We start from the raw sequence: 18,886 nt of genomic DNA on the forward strand, positions 1-18,886 counted from the left end.
GAGCGAGGAAACAAGAGAATTCGGGGCATCCAGTGTGCAAGTTGTGTTCTTCAGTAGGGGAAAGTGTTGATATCTCGGACGGATGCGATATTTTTGACAGTCAATCAGAAGCATTCTCAATTTAACTTATTTCTGAACTAATGCTATATTTACAAACTGGAAAACACCTAATTATATGCACATGTGTAACTCAGCTCTGATTGGTTGATGTCAGCATCCATTTTGTTTGATCGGCAAAATCAAGTCCCGTTGAAACGTTTTCTGGTAAACTAGATCTACCGATATCATTTAAAAATATAATCAAAATCACTATCATATACAAATTAAGATAATGTGCAAAAAACAAAAGCATAAAATGTCAGTGAACCATAAATAAAAGACAGCAACCGAGTTTACCAATTTTATAACACCATGTGTCCAAAACTAACACCATTGTCCATAGTTGCAACATTCTCCCTAACTTTATTTAAGTGTTAGTATGTGGCATAAATAGCAGAGAAAATGCTGATGAAACCCAATGTTCGTCGAATCAACCAATATGTATACATGTAGTCCAATGCCTAAGTTTAGTGGTTAGATAATGAGCATTTCCAAAATACATGAAGTACTGTCCGAAATATCGACACCTTCCCTAATTGCAAAACGTGGCAATCAAAGCAGAATTTACGCGAGAACTGACTATACGAGTTTGATGAGGAAACATGGATGATGTGCTTCACGACGTTTGGTATCGGGCATTGTTAATGGTTATGGGAATTTCATAATAAATAAAATTCTGCTAGCTAAAAAAAAAAACTTTTTATCTACCCACCGACCTTCCTCTGAAATTTAGGGTCGGGAGAGGGGAAACAAACATATTTTTAAATGTGGCCTAATTGGTACAATCCCTACTCATATAAGAGTTTTGTAGAAAACCTCATTCAAAAATGTTTCATCAAGAAAACACATATTTTTTTTATGATATACTGTACAGCTTTTTTTTTAGCTTATGTAATGTTTCCTTTGTTTCTAACAATAACATGAGAAATTCCACTTGTCCCATGGGAGTAGCATGCAAAGGGCATTTTGACAAGACTAATTAATGAGTTTTGTGTAGAGCATCTCTGATCAACATGATCAAGCAGGTGTTATCTTTATCTCTAGGGAATTGGGCAGAGAGATCTTAGCCTCTTAATTGCAGATATACCAGAAATTATTTGTGAAAGTGAATTTGTTTGTTGTGGTTAGTCTTTATTTTCAAAATTAATTTGACATTGTACTATATAATTTTTAATTTTTTTTCTCGGCAACCTATATGCAGAGTATCATTTCTCACTAAGACAACAAATGGTTGCAATATGTATAAAGGCCTATTTTAATGATTAGTATTTTGATGTTTTGATATGGCTGTGGCATTGTTCAGAAAAAAGATATACAATGAACAAAGCTGCAGATTGGGCATTTGTGTAAATCTGAACAGATGAAATAGTATTGCAATAACCATATTAAAAAATGTTAATTCAAGAAACTACACATTCTTCATTATATACACTGTACTATACAGCAGTATATAACAAACAAATTATTTCTTTTGTGTCAGTAACAAGAGAAATTTCCCTTGTCCCATGGGTGTAATTATCAAGCAATTCAGGAGGCATTTTGCTAACAGAAAAATTGCATTCTGTCAAATTACAGATTAATTAATGAGTTTAGAAGATTTCTGTTACAGCAATCTGATCAAGGAGGTGCTATCTATATCTCTTGCAATCGGGAATTGGGCAGAGGAATCTGGCCTTCTAATTGATCTGTCAAATTTTAGAACAGTTCTAATTGGTAGCCATTACTTTGAAAGTTAATTTGGTATAAAGTTTAAGAATTAATATGATATTGTAAAATATATTTTTATTTTATATCTCAACAACAAGGTGCAGATTGTCATGTCTCACTAAGATGACAGTTTTACAGTCTAAGAATAAACATAATGACTAATGTTTGATGTTTTATTACGCTGTGCATTGTTCTTCATTCCTTAAAATACAATGAGCAAAGCTGCAGATGTGCATTTCTCAAGTCTAACACAACCAGTTGAGAAATATATGATGTATTATTTTTTTCTAATTAATAACTACACCATAGGAGATGCACCAGTGTTTGAAATAACCGTTTTTAATCTATATTTATTTATATTGACATCACCATGCATATTTTACTTTTATACATGAAGATTTGACAAAGGCAGATACTGTTATATGTATTTTTTGATATGTTGAATAAATCAACCTTTTTTAGTACTCCCATTTATTGTAAGTTGTTTGCTTGGATAAAGGGCTATCTTGCACTTTAATCATTTCATTGAAAACTTTTGGGAAAATGTTTTTATATCCTTTTAAAAATCATTAAGCTTACATTATCAATATTTGAAGCAATGTCACATGAGGCCATAAAGTGGGTAAGATTCTTAAAGGAAGGATGACATTTGGTTCCATGCATACCTATCTCTTCATGGTGATATGTTCATGTTAACAATATGTGACGGGCGTATCATGTGCCGTGGCGGTGCACTTTATTATATATTTTGTAGTTGACAGTATCTGTAACTCATTATGAAAGTATCATGTAGGGTTTTCACGGAAACTGTGACGCTACGTTGTCATAGTAACCCCTCTTATCGACTTTCTGTAATAAATGACACAGGTGTTTCAGATGGTTTTTAAAAATGATACAAAAAGAGTAAGTGATACAAATTTTATATCAAATTCTAGTTAAAACCTTAATCAATTTATAATTTGTATCAAGGTGCATTTATTTTCATATGAAGTAGTAGCATGGCTCATTATGAGCAATTGTGCAATTTTTAGAAGGCAATTTTTCACCAAAACAGACATATTTTCACCCCCTGAAAAATAAATGACCAATGAATTTTTTGTATTTTTACATATGTTTTAACGTATGTTAGTAGGAATTTTTCCTGAAAGTATCAATATTGGTTTTCAGGTTTACTATGACACTATGAGCACTACAGTTACCCCCTCCCCCTCCTTACATAAATGCTGAAGGTGATAATACGAGAAATATGCATCTTATATGTATTTATTTTAACTCGTGTTAAAACTATAATGATGTTTTGATATTTACTATTGAATTAATTTCACATAGAATGATAGTACTGTTGCTTTGGAGATGTTTTTATTACTTTCTGTTTGAAATTACTTGTATAATAATTGCTCTATAAGTGTATGTTAAAAATGCGGGGAATATAACACAGCCGATGTAAAGTGTGCATTGTGACGTATTAAATGCGACATTTTTATTTCAAACCAAGCGATTATAAAAAACAACAAAACTTTCTTTATTTTTTAAGTTATAAGAAATAACTGAACTAATTGAGCAAAAACATATTGACAGCAAGTGCTGGTTTCAAAATTCACACTTTTTTTATTTCTCTTAAGATCCACCTTACACAGTAGACTCCCTCGATTCCCTCCTAGCTGACGATCTCAAAGTGGACGATGGGGATATTTGTAGCAAAATAAAGTGTTTTAAATCCATGTATAGTGTACTTAGGAAAGATATGATTAAAATAATCAATATTTTTTGCTTAAAATGACGCGTTTACATAACCCGTGTTTCCTCGGCTTAATGGTTTCCCTTGGATATTATATATCCAGCACTTTAGATTTATGTGCACTAACACCATATACATTTTATGAAATTTACAGCATTATATATTATAATTTTAATAGGCCTAGTGGTTTGTGATTTAAATTTACGTTTTCTATAAGAGTAAAAATTAACCTGGCAGCAGGGGTGGGTGGGGTATACTGTATGAATCATGGAGACGTAAACTATGACTATTATTTAAAATATAATTAAAACATAAGGGATTTTTCATTTGTATTTTATTTTACTTGTATATTTCTAAACATATTTTCACTTTATCCTGTGTCTGGTTATATCTGACAAGTCCTTGTTTCCATCATCTGTCATTATTACTGATGCTTAGCGCTTGACGTATTCCGGAATTGGAAACAAAAATAGTCTCTTTTTAGATGCTACATGAATAAACCTTGTGATGCCTTGCAATCACTACCTTAAGTTAATTGTATACTCTAAAACTAACGAAGGAAAATCCAGGTCACATGCAAAAATAGATTTTGACGATTGTAAGGGAAAATATTTATTTTAAGTGCATTATCACACACATATCATAATTATTCCTCTGTTTCTTAGAATTTGGCATTGACAATTCGGGATATCTTATTTGCACATGGCATAGCCGCGGTCTATCGGTCTACCGTTAAATTCTCAGACTGACATTGCATAGCTCTTGTCATTTCATTCGTATCTTAGTCAGAATAGACTTTTGTACTTTGATGATTTAGAAAAAAATTCAAACGGAGTTTAAAAGAGCTTAACATGTGAATACATTTAATAAATTCAAACTCTTTATTGGTGCAACATGTGTATGTAATGGCTATTGTCAGGTACCCCAAATTACCAAAATGTCCTTGATTTACCATAATGCCTCTCTAACTACCCAAATTCCCCTTTCAGTTTATACTGAAATGCATATAAAGTTTATATATGTTTAATTTTAATATTAAGACGTTGAATTGTAATAGTAAATATAGAAAAGTGTTCATTTCTTGCATTCATGATATTTCAAAGAACGATAACTCTATCAAAATCAGTTAGGGCATGTTTGATTGAACAACTCAAAGTTACTCAATTTGCTAGAATTGTAAATAAAGTGTATATTTCATAACACAGACATGTGAACACACATCTATAGACACACAAACATAGACACACAAACATAGACACACAGACACACAAACATAGAATCACAAACATAGACACACTAACACACATACATACACACACAAACATAGACACACAAACATAGACACACACACATAGACACACAAACATTGACACACATACATAGACATACATACATAGACACACAAACATACATACATAGACACACAAACATACATACATAGACACACAAACATACATACATAGACACACAAACATAGACACACAAACATAAACACACAAACAGACACACAAACATAGACACACAAACAGACACACAAACATAGACACACAAACATAGACACACTAACACACATACATAGACACACAAACATACATACATAGACACACAAACATACATACATAGACACACAAACATACATACATAGACACACAAACATAGACACACAAACATAAACACACAAACAGACACACAAACATAGACACACAAACAGACACACAAACATAGACACACAAACATAGACACACTAACACACATACATAGACACACAAACATACATACATAGACACACAAACATACATACATAGACACACAAACATACATACATAGACACACAAACATAGACACACAAACATAAACACACAAACAGACACACAAACATAGACACACAAACAGACACACAAACATAGACACACAAACATAGACACACTAACACACATACATAGACACACAAACATAAACACACATAGACACACAAACATAGACATACAAACATAAACACACATAGACACACAAACATAAACACACATACATAGACACACAAACATAGACACACAAACATAGACACACACATACATAGACACACATACACATACATAGACACACATACACATACATAGACACACATATACATACATAGACACACAAACATAGACAAAGATAGACACACAAACACACATACACAGACACACAAACACACACATGGACATACATATGTAGACACATATACATAGACACACAAACATAGACACACACACATAGACAAACATAGACAAACAAACATGGACACACAAACATAGACACACTAACACACAAACCAAGACACACAAACATAGGCACACATACATAGACATACATACATAGACAAACAAACAGAGACACACACACATAGACACACACACATAGACACACATACATAGACACACATACATAGACACACCTACCGTAATTCTTTTCTGTATATATTTTAGTTATTTCACATGTATATACATACCTACATCCCTATTATTATTACCTGTTACTAATATTACTAATTATGTAATAATTCTGGTATATTTATTTCGGTGTATCTTGATTTATTTGGGCGAAGGACGGAGACTCGTGCGATTACTAATTATTACCTTCTATTAGAATCCAAATAAATTAAAAAATATATTTTCAATATTTAATTTTATATTTACTTATACAAAAATAATAAATTAAATATATAAATAAAAAATATAATTTATTATAAATAAAAAATATTTTAATTATTTAATTTTAATTTACTTAAAATTTTTTTTTTTTAAATTCTAATTTATTGAATAAATTAAATAAAAGTTATTATTAAATTTATTATATAAATAAAAAATATAATTAATTTCTTACTTTTTATTTAGTTTTGTAAAATATAAGTTACTTCTTTATTTCATTATGATTTATGACATACGACCACATGTATGTGTCCGGCCATCAAAAGACAGTACCGCAGTCATCAGACGTGTTGGTACACGATGGTCCTTATTTATTTATATTTATTTATTTTTAAAACCATGGGACAACCCATACGTCCCATACGGAGCATATGTATGTTACTACAACACACTTCAACTTCACTATGTTGGTGCATTTGGGAGGTGTTGGAGGGTGAGGCTGGATCGCAATGAGATGGATAGTATTATGGCAGATAATACAGTCACCAATCGGTTAACGATATATAGTTAACCAATCCTACGAATATCAAACAAACAAAGCATTACTTCCAAGGTGGTCCATCGAATAGCGACAGTTACTCTACACTCTTGACAGTACTTTTAAACGAGTTGAGTTACTGTTATTTATATATATAATTTACATCTTAAAATTATTATTAAAATTAAATATAAATATTTTTTTTTCCAATCTAAATATCATTATGTTAAATTACTTTACTATTAAAATCTTAATTATTTACATGTCCTTATAACTCCATTAAAAAATTTTTTTTCCAATCTAAATATCATTATGTTAAATTACTTTACTATTAAAATCTTAATTATTTACATGTCCTTATAATTCCATTGATAATTTATGCTTATTCAATATTCAATGCATTCATTAACTTAACCTTCTGTTTTGCTTATTATTGATATAATAGGCCATCGTACCGTGGTTTCAGCGGGTGAAACGTCACAATAACACAAATTACGTTGTATGAGCGGTTTCAGTGGATGAAACGTCACAATGTCACAAATTACGTCACAAATTACGTTGTATGAGCGTCTTCACAGCGGCTGCCACGTAACTAATCTATTCATTCGCCATCTTCAATTTGCATGATTTATAGCTTCCAATATCATTCGTAAGTTTCCTTCCGGTTGGTGAGTAAAAAGTTTTACTTATATGTATAACTAAGGTTTTATCATGCATGTTTACAAATATGTAAACAATTTCGTATGTTTATATGCATGTTTACAAATATGTAAACAATTTCGCATGTTTATAAGTATGGAAACCACTAAGCATCATTATTCTACTGTTGAATTTTTTTATATGCTTACTAATATATAAACAACTACATGTGTTATACTTATATAAACAACTAAGCATATAATTCGGGTTTTCTATCGTGTATATCTATATGTTTATCAGTATGTAAACAATTACATATATAAATATCGTAGCATATTAATATTAGGAATATAAACTTTGCGTTTTTATCGTTTTAGTTTATATAAACATGTATGTTAAAGTATAAATGCAGCTATACATCAAATCCAGGTATATTATAAGTACATGTATATGCAAATATACATAAAATTCAGGTATGTTATTATACGTATGTATTTTGTAAACTTCTCTTTTTATGACAAACATTTAGATGCAATGTCGCAGTTTGTATGTATGCAGGCCTGCTACATACTATTATATTTAATATATGTAAGCTTGTTGGATGTATGCGATTTGTGATTTTGCATCTACTCTGTATTTTCATTAATTAATTAAATCTATATGTTTTGTAATTAAGTATACCACTTCTTATGGTTAATATTTTATCTGTCATACAATTTTAACATTACTAACTCACCAATTATTACATTATGCATCTTCAGTTTTATACACATAATACATACTATCGAATAAGAATTATGGAGCCATGTCGTGCTATAAGCTGGATCTAGCTACAGAAACATGGTACAGGGTATGAGGTGTAGCACCTGATGACGACCTCAAAATTCTTGCCTAATGACGATCTCAAAATTGTTGTATGGCAAAATTTATAATTAATAACTAATAACTAGTAGCACTCTATTATCAAAATTTTCTTTGGCGACCCTACCGTAATTCTTTTCTGTATATATTTTAGTTATTTCACATGTATATACATACCTACATCCCTATTATTATTACCTGTTACTAATATTACTAATTATGTAATAATTCTGGTATATTTATTTCGGTGTATCTTGATTTATTTGGGCGAAGGACGGAGACTCGTGCGATTACTAATTATTACCTTCTATTAGAATCCAAATAAATTAAAAAATATATTTTCAATATTTAATTTTATATTTACTTATACAAAAATAATAAATTAAATATATAAATAAAAAATATAATTTATTATAAATAAAAAATATTTTAATTATTTAATTTTAATTTACTTAAAATTTTTTTTTTTTAAATTCTAATTTATTGAATAAATTAAATAAAAGTTATTATTAAATTTATTATATAAATAAAAAATATAATTAATTTCTTACTTTTTATTTAGTTTTGTAAAATATAAGTTACTTCTTTATTTCATTATGATTTATGACATACGACCACATGTATGTGTCCGGCCATCAAAAGACAGTACCGCAGTCATCAGACGTGTTGGTACACGATGGTCCTTATTTATTTATATTTATTTATTTTTAAAACCATGGGACAACCCATACGTCCCATACGGAGCATATGTATGTTACTACAACACACTTCAACTTCACTATGTTGGTGCATTTGGGAGGTGTTGGAGGGTGAGGCTGGATCGCAATGAGATGGATAGTATTATGGCAGATAATACAGTCACCAATCGGTTAACGATATATAGTTAACCAATCCTACGAATATCAAACAAACAAAGCATTACTTCCAAGGTGGTCCATCGAATAGCGACAGTTACTCTACACTCTTGACAGTACTTTTAAACGAGTTGAGTTACTGTTATTTATATATATAATTTACATCTTAAAATTATTATTAAAATTAAATATAAATATTTTTTTTTCCAATCTAAATATCATTATGTTAAATTACTTTACTATTAAAATCTTAATTATTTACATGTCCTTATAACTCCATTAAAAAATTTTTTTTTCCAATCTAAATATCATTATGTTAAATTACTTTACTATTAAAATCTTAATTATTTACATGTCCTTATAATTCCATTGATAATTTATGCTTATTCAATATTCAATGCATTCATTAACTTAACCTTCTGTTTTGCTTATTATTGATATAATAGGCCATCGTACCGTGGTTTCAGCGGGTGAAACGTCACAATAACACAAATTACGTTGTATGAGCGGTTTCAGTGGATGAAACGTCACAATGTCACAAATTACGTCACAAATTACGTTGTATGAGCGTCTTCACAGCGGCTGCCACGTAACTAATCTATTCATTCGCCATCTTCAATTTGCATGATTTATAGCTTCCAATATCATTCGTAAGTTTCCTTCCGGTTGGTGAGTAAAAAGTTTTACTTATATGTATAACTAAGGTTTTATCATGCATGTTTACAAATATGTAAACAATTTCGTATGTTTATATGCATGTTTACAAATATGTAAACAATTTCGCATGTTTATAAGTATGGAAACCACTAAGCATCATTATTCTACTGTTGAATTTTTTTATATGCTTACTAATATATAAACAACTACATGTGTTATACTTATATAAACAACTAAGCATATAATTCGGGTTTTCTATCGTGTATATCTATATGTTTATCAGTATGTAAACAATTACATATATAAATATCGTAGCATATTAATATTAGGAATATAAACTTTGCGTTTTTATCGTTTTAGTTTATATAAACATGTATGTTAAAGTATAAATGCAGCTATACATCAAATCCAGGTATATTATAAGTACATGTATATGCAAATATACATAAAATTCAGGTATGTTATTATACGTATGTATTTTGTAAACTTCTCTTTTTATGACAAACATTTAGATGCAATGTCGCAGTTTGTATGTATGCAGGCCTGCTACATACTATTATATTTAATATATGTAAGCTTGTTGGATGTATGCGATTTGTGATTTTGCATCTACTCTGTATTTTCATTAATTAATTAAATCTATATGTTTTGTAATTAAGTATACCACTTCTTATGGTTAATATTTTATCTGTCATACAATTTTAACATTACTAACTCACCAATTATTACATTATGCATCTTCAGTTTTATACACATAATACATACTATCGAATAAGAATTATGGAGCCATGTCGTGCTATAAGCTGGATCTAGCTACAGAAACATGGTACAGGGTATGAGGTGTAGCACCTGATGACGACCTCAAAATTCTTGCCTAATGACGATCTCAAAATTGTTGTATGGCAAAATTTATAATTAATAACTAATAACTAGTAGCACTCTATTATCAAAATTTTCTTTGGCGACCCTACCGTAATTCTTTTCTGTATATATTTTAGTTATTTCACATGTATATACATACCTACATCCCTATTATTATTACCTGTTACTAATATTACTAATTATGTAATAATTCTGGTATATTTATTTCGGTGTATCTTGATTTATTTGGGCGAAGGACGGAGACTCGTGCGATTACTAATTATTACCTTCTATTAGAATCCAAATAAATTAAAAAATATATTTTCAATATTTAATTTTATATTTACTTATACAAAAATAATAAATTAAATATATAAATAAAAAATATAATTTATTATAAATAAAAAATATTTTAATTATTTAATTTTAATTTACTTAAAATTTTTTTTTTTTTAAATTCTAATTTATTGAATAAATTAAATAAAAGTTATTATTAAATTTATTATATAAATAAAAAATATAATTAATTTCTTACTTTTTATTTAGTTTTGTAAAATATAAGTTACTTCTTTATTTCATTATGATTTATGACATACGACCACATGTATGTGTCCGGCCATCAAAAGACAGTACCGCAGTCATCAGACGTGTTGGTACACGATGGTCCTTATTTATTTATATTTATTTATTTTTAAAACCATGGGACAACCCATACGTCCCATACGGAGCATATGTATGTTACTACAACACACTTCAACTTCACTATGTTGGTGCATTTGGGAGGTGTTGGAGGGTGAGGCTGGATCGCAATGAGATGGATAGTATTATGGCAGATAATACAGTCACCAATCGGTTAACGATATATAGTTAACCAATCCTACGAATATCAAACAAACAAAACATACATAGACACACAAACATAAACACACATAGACACACAAACATAGACACACATACATAGACACACAAACATAGACACACAAACATAGACACACAAACATAGACACACACATACATAGACACACATACACATACATAGACACACATACACATACATAGACACACATATACATACATAGACACACAAACATAGACAAAGATAGACACACAAACACACATACACAGACACACAAACACACACATGGACATACATATGTAGACACATATACATAGACACACAAACATAGACACACACACATAGACAAACATAGACAAACAAACATGGACACACAAACATAGACACACTAACACACAAACCAAGACACACAAACATAGGCACACATACATAGACATACATACATAGACATACATACATAGACAAACAAACAGAGACACACACACATAGACACACACACATAGACACACATACATAGACACACATACATAGACACACATACATAGACACACATACATAGACACACAAACAGACACACAAACATAGACATACATACATAGACATACATACATAGACACAGACACACACACATAAACACACATACATAGACACACATACATAGACACACATACATAGACATACATACGTAGACAAACAAACAGAGACACACACACATAGACACACATACATAGACACACATACATAGACATACATACGTAGACAAACAAACAGAGACACACACACATAGACACACATACATAGACACACATACATAGACACACATACTTAGACACACATACGTAGACACACATTACGTAATCGTACTGTTGGGATCCTTCAAGCTGGAATGGCACAAAATATCATAGCAAGACTCTTTGGAGTTCATCAGAACACAATCCAGTCTTTATGGAGACGTTTCCAACAATCTGGTAACACTCAGGATCGACCATGTTCTGGGCGTTCTTGTGTGACGTCGCGTCGAGAGGACAACCACATTAGACTTGTGCACCTGAGAAAACATTTCCAGACAGCAAGTTTGACTGCTCGTAGCATTCCTGGACTTCAACCAATCAATCCAAGAGCTGTGCATAATCGTCTGCGCGAGCACAACATCAGACCAAGATACTCAGCGGTGCGCCCAATATTGCTTCAACGTCATCATATCGCTAGATCCAAAATACAGGACTGGGCCAATATTCTGTTCACTGATGAATCCAGATTTCATTTGGATAGCAGTGACGGCCGTTGTAGAGTGTATTGTCATGTTGGGGAGTGGTACCAGGATGCTTGTGTTGTGCAACATCTATGCCGTTTACCAAATCAGCCAGTGACACTTTGATTTAGGCCAGGCTTTAACCAACATCTGGAACAACATCCCTCAAGCATTTTTGAACACTTTAGGGACATCAATGAGGCACCGTTGTCGAGCATGCGTGAATGCAGATGGTGGTCACACACGTAATTAACTTTGTTAATTTAAGTTTGAATACCAGTGTCTTTCGAGTTTGCTGAAATTGATGTTATATGACGTTAACATCAATGGATTATGAAATATTGTAACAAATAATTTCAACCAAACTTGGCAAAAAAATCCTTGGGTGAAGGGCTTTCAAGTTGATCATAAAAATGCAAAAATAGGGTGGTGACCTTTAAAATTGTCTGAAGAACCACTGGGCCAGAAGAGCTGAAATTTACATGAAAGCAATCTGACACAGTGCAGATTCAAATTTGTCAAAATCATGGCCCTAACGGAAGGATGGGGTCACAATAGGAGATTAAACTTTTGCATGTGAATATATGGGGAAAATCTTTGACAATCTTCTCAAAAATCACTTGACCTGAAAAGTTTACATTTATATGAAAGCTTCCTGTCAGACATAGTGCAGATTCAAGTTTGTTATAATCATGGCTCTCGGGGGTAGGATGGGGCCTCAATAGAGGATCAAAATTTTACATACTAAATAATATTTATAGAGAAAATCTTTAATGATTGTTTAAATATTGTTTAACGTCCCTCTCGATGAAGGTGAAGGGCTGCAAAATTTAGGCCTATGCTCGGTGCTTATGACCATTGAGCAGGGAGGGATCTTTATCGTGCCACACCTACTGTGACACGAGACCTCGATTTTGCGGTCTCTTCCAAAGGACCGCCCAATTTAATCACCTCGTACGACAAGCAAGGGGTACTGAGGACCTATTCTAACCTGGATCCTCACGGAATGAAAATCTTTAAAAATCTTCTCGAAAACCATTGGGCCAAAGAAGTTAACATTTACATGAAAACTTCCTGAAATAGTGCAGATTCAATTTGGTGAAAATCATGGCCCCCGTGGATACATTTTTACATGTGAATACGTAGAGAAAATCTTTAAATATGGTCTCAGGTGAGTAATGTGGGCCATGGACCTCTTCTTTTATACTGTTGCTGAATATTAAAATTTAGCTTTAAGCCTTAGATATATTCCGAACAGGATTATTTTCTAGATTTCATAGTCCTTGGGACTACTGATACTTTTAGATAGTATACTCATATGACCAATAAGGCTTGTGGGCCTCTTGTGTATCATACCATGATCTGTGACTTTGTGACCATGGTCTTATCCAGAACAGAAAAATAATATTATTAGTCATATTAATCACCATACCTATGTTAACGTCTTAGGTTTGACACGGCCGTGGCACAAGTCAAGTGGTTGGATATCTTTGAGGTTTTATAAACCGTATCATATTAAACAGGTATCATATTAAACAGGTATCATTTACTTGAAAATACGGATGTTTATTTAATTGCTGGGATAAAATTTAGAAATTCATTTCAAAATTAAGGATTATCTCCCTCATGCATAGCTCTTATCCTTGGACGAATTTGACTCCAGTTTTTTTGGCACTCTAGTTTTCCTATTAGCTCTTACAACTTTATTGTGATTTCGAATTTCCAAAATTTCGGCTTGAGCATCACTGAAGAGACATTATTTGTCGAAATGCGCATCTGGTGAATCAAAATTGGTACCGTATAAGTTTTACATTAAACAGGTATCATATTAATAAGATTCTACTCTATCATATTTTATTTGTGTTATATTGTTGGGGCCATCTGAATTATGTCATGCACCAACTTCAGAATACTCTCCAAAACAGACCCATGGGCAATTATGTCCTCTTATTTTGCAGAAATCTCATTGACATAGATGGTCCAAGGATTTTCAAGTAGACAGGATCATCACAGAAACTCAGGAAGATGCATACTGGTGATGAATCTTTTAGATGTGAAGTCTGTGGGAAGACATTCAGTCAGACAGGGCACTTGCAGACACACATGAAGACGCATACTGGTGATAAACCTTATAAATGTGATGTCTGTGGAAAGGCATTCAGGCAGACAGGGCATGTAAAAGCACACATGAAGACACATACTGGTGATAAACCTTATAAATGTGATGTCTGTGGGAAGGCATTTAGGCAGTCAGGAAACTTGCAGACACACATGAAAACACATACTGGTGATAAACCTTATAATTGTGATATCTGTGGGAAGGCATTTAGGCAAACAGGAAACTTGCAGACACACATGAAGACGCACACTGGTGAAAAACCTTATAAATGTGATGTCTGTGGGAAGGCATTCAGTCAGACAGGAAGCTTGAAGACACACATGAAGACACATACTGGTGATAAACCTTATGAATGTGAAGTCTGTGGGAAGGCATTCAGTCAGACAGGAAGCTTGCAGACACACATGAAGACACATACTGGTGATAAACCTTATGAATGTGAAGTCTGTGGAAAGGCATTCATTCAGACAGGACACTTGCAGGCACATGTGAAGACACATACTGGTGATAAACTTTATAAATGTGATACCTGTGGAAAGGCATTCAGTCTGAGAGGAATCTTACAAAAACACATGCAAACACATATTGGTGATAAACCTTTTAATTGTGGTGTCTGTGGGAAGGCATTCAGTCATACAGGAGACTTGTACAAACACATGAGAACACACACTGGTGATAAACCTTATAAATGTGATGTTTGTGGGAAGGCATTCAGTCAGACAGGAAACTTGCAGACACACATGAGGACACACACCGGTGATAAACCTTACAAATGTGAAGTCTGTGGAAAGGTATTCCGTCATAGAATAACCTTACAGAAACACAAAGGAATGCATACTGGCGAGTATTAGGTTACTAGATAGGTCATGGCAGGAATATTTTTCAAAATCTAAAAACTGATTAATTGACCTTACAAATGTGATGTTTGTGGGGAAAGAGTTCAAAGTAACAGGAAACTTACAGACGCACATGAGGACACATTACTGGTGATAGAAAGTTTCCTTATGAATGTGATGTATGTGGGAAGGCATTCAGTGGAATGGGACTCTTGCAGACACACATGAGGACATATACTGGTGATAAGCCTTATATATGTGGTGTGTGTGGGAAGGCATGGAGTCGGAAAGAAAGCTTACGGAGACATTTGTCGATGCATACTGGTGATCAATGTGAAGTCTATGGAAATGATTTTGATCATACACATGGACAGGATACATGTACTTGCATACACATCTAAGGATTTGTACTGTGATGTGAAATGTGTGGGAAGATGTTTGAAGTAAGGAAGGACAGTCACACAAATCCCTTAGGGTTATGGGTTAGAATGGATCTTCAGTAACCCATACTTGTAAGAGGCAACTGAATGGGGCGGTCCTTTGGATGAAATGGCAAAATCCGAGGTCCCGTGTCACAGCTGGTATGGCATGATAAAGATACCTCTCTGCTTAAAGGCCATAAGGATTTAATGGAGACGTCATCATTGCTGGTGAAGGATTGCAAAATTTATGCATATATGCTCAGCAATTACGGTCTTCGAGGAGGGAGGGATCTTTATTGTGTCACACCTACTGTGATTTAAGGCCTTGGTTTTTACCGTCTCATCCAATTAACTGGGTGCCACCAGATAGCTGAAAAACAGCAAAACAAAACAAAAACCACCCCGTTCAGTGACCTCTTATGACACGCAAGGGCTCTTGAGGACTTATTCTAACCCTGATGCCTATGGGATCATAATGGTTTTAAACCTTTAGGCTTATCGTGATAAACCTAGTGATTTCATGGGGAGACATTCATGTAGTCATGCAGGAAACTTACACAAAGGTTATAAATGTGATGTCAAAAGTGTTTAATGTGAATGTCAATACTGTTGAATGCATGGCTCGAACTCATGACCTCCTAGTTATCAGTTGGATATCTCTGTGATGATTGCGGATTTATAAACCGTATCATATTAAACAGGTGTTATATTAAACAGGTGTTATATTAAATAGGTATTATATTAAACAAGTATCATATTAAACAGGTATCATATTAAACAGGTTCTACTATATTATATCGTTTGGTCCTTTCAACGAGGCTAGCTGAATCATGTCATCAACTTCAGAATACTCTCCAAAACAGACCAATAGGCAATTATGTATTCTTATGTTGCAGAAATCCCATTGACAGAGGCAAACTACGGTTTTCAAGTGGACAGGCTCATCTCAGAAACACACAAAGATGCATAATGGTGATGAATCTTTTAGGTTTGATGTCTGTGGAAGGGTATTCAGTGAGACAGAAACATTACAGACACACATGAAGACACATACTGGTGATAATCCTTATAAATGTGATGTCTGTGGGAAGACATTCAGTCAGACAGGACACTTGCACAAACACATGAGGATACATACTAGTGATAAACCTTATAAATGTGATGTTTGTGGGACGGCATTCAATCAATCAGGACACTTATATAGACACATGAGGATACATACTGGTGATAATCCTTACAAATGTGATGTTTGTGGGAAGGAATTCAATCGTGCAGGAACATTACACCGACACATGAGAATACATACTGGTGATAAACCTTATAAATGTGATGTTTGTGGGACGGCATTCAATCAATCAGGACACTTATATAGACACATGAGGATACATACTGGTGATAATCCTTACAAATGTGATGTTTGTGGGAAGGAATTCAATCGTGCAGGAACATTACACCGACACATGAAGATACATACTGGTGATAAACCGTATCAATGTGATGTCTGTGGAAAGGAATTCAATCATATGGGAAACTTACAGAAACACATGAGGACACATACTGGTGATAAGCCTTATATATATGTGATGTGTGTGGGAAGGCATGGAGTCGGAAAAAAAGCTTACAGAGACATATATCGATGCATACTGGTGATCAATGTGTAGTCTATGGAACTGTTTCTGATCATACACATGGATAGGATACTTGCTTACACATCTGAAGATTCCTACTGCCATATGAAATCTATGGAATATGTTTGAACTAAGAAAGGACACTGAGGATTATTCACATGAGGACATATAATGGTGATAAACCTTATCAATATGTTGTATGTGGGAAGACATTCAGTCAGACAGGAACTTGCACAAAGGTTGTAAATGTGATGTTAAAAGTGTTTGATGTGAATGTTAATGCTGTTGAATGCACACATGAGGATACGTATTGTAATAGTTTTATTTTTCAATACACACATGGGGATAAATGTTGTTGTTAGTCTGTGGGAAGATATTCAGTCAGGGGAAACGATAATCATGACAATACAATGTTTGGGCCATTTTAAAAATCTTCTTAAATAAAACCACTGTATCAGAAAAGTTCAGTTTACATGAAACCTTCCTGACACAGGGTAGATTCACGTTGGTTAACATTTTAAGTGGAGCTTTCGTTGTTTGTATACATATGATTTCAGCTTCTCCATCGTCAACTTTCCACATTTATGTAGCAATATTCCATTATCACCTGCATATGGTGTTTATATATCTCAACTGATTCGATATGCAAGAGCTTGTTCTGGGTATAGTCAGTTTTTAAATCGAGGTAAGCTACTGACAAACAAGTTGATGGTACAGGGATTTCAACAGTCTCGATTGAAGTCAGCATTTCGCAAATTCTATGGTTGTTATAACGATCTAGTTCGTCAATACAATCTCGCATTGGGTCAAATGCTGTCTGACGTGTTTCATACCGATTGTTAAGCCGTTCTTGGCACACTGATTTTGACCGCGGATAACTCCGTTTACCTGATCAGGATATGGGGCTCACGGCGGGTGTGACCGGTCAACAGGGGATGCTTACTCCTCCTAGGCACCTGATCCCACCTCTGGTGTGTCCAGGGGTCCGTGTTTGCCCAACTATCTATTTTGTATTGCTTGTAGGAGTTATGAGATTGATCACTGTTCGTTATCTTCACCTTGCATTCTTTATTGCAAGACCTTTTTACGCAATGGTGTCTTAGCTATTGACCTCAGAGTTTGACGTACTTTTAAAAAACTTGACCTATTCAGAAAGTGTAAATCCGAATCAAATGATACTTAAAGATAT

General features: G+C 33.2%; 1 protein-coding gene across 3 annotated transcripts in view; it reads left to right on the forward strand.

Moving 5' to 3' along the window:
- Positions 1-18,051, forward strand: part of LOC125662759 (zinc finger protein 235-like) — a 73,243-nt gene extending 55,192 nt beyond the window's left edge. Inside the window, exons 2-3 of one of the 3 annotated variants that reach the window (XR_008798090.1) lie at positions 14,651-16,090; positions 16,966-18,051. Coding sequence is in view for 2 of the 3 variants with exons in the window: in XM_056147352.1 (XP_056003327.1) it covers positions 14,718-15,662 (945 nt within the window). In the remaining variant the exon portion in view is untranslated. Of the gene's footprint in view, positions 1-14,650 lie in introns of all 3 variants that reach the window. The other 2 variants (XM_056147352.1, XM_048895118.2) reach the window with 2 other exon arrangements.
- The last annotated feature ends 835 nt before the right edge of the window (positions 18,052-18,886 follow it).

The sequence above is a fragment of the Ostrea edulis genome, chromosome 8 (assembly GCF_947568905.1).
Source record: "Ostrea edulis chromosome 8, xbOstEdul1.1, whole genome shotgun sequence".
Classification (NCBI taxonomy): Eukaryota; Metazoa; Mollusca; class Bivalvia; order Ostreida; family Ostreidae; genus Ostrea; species Ostrea edulis.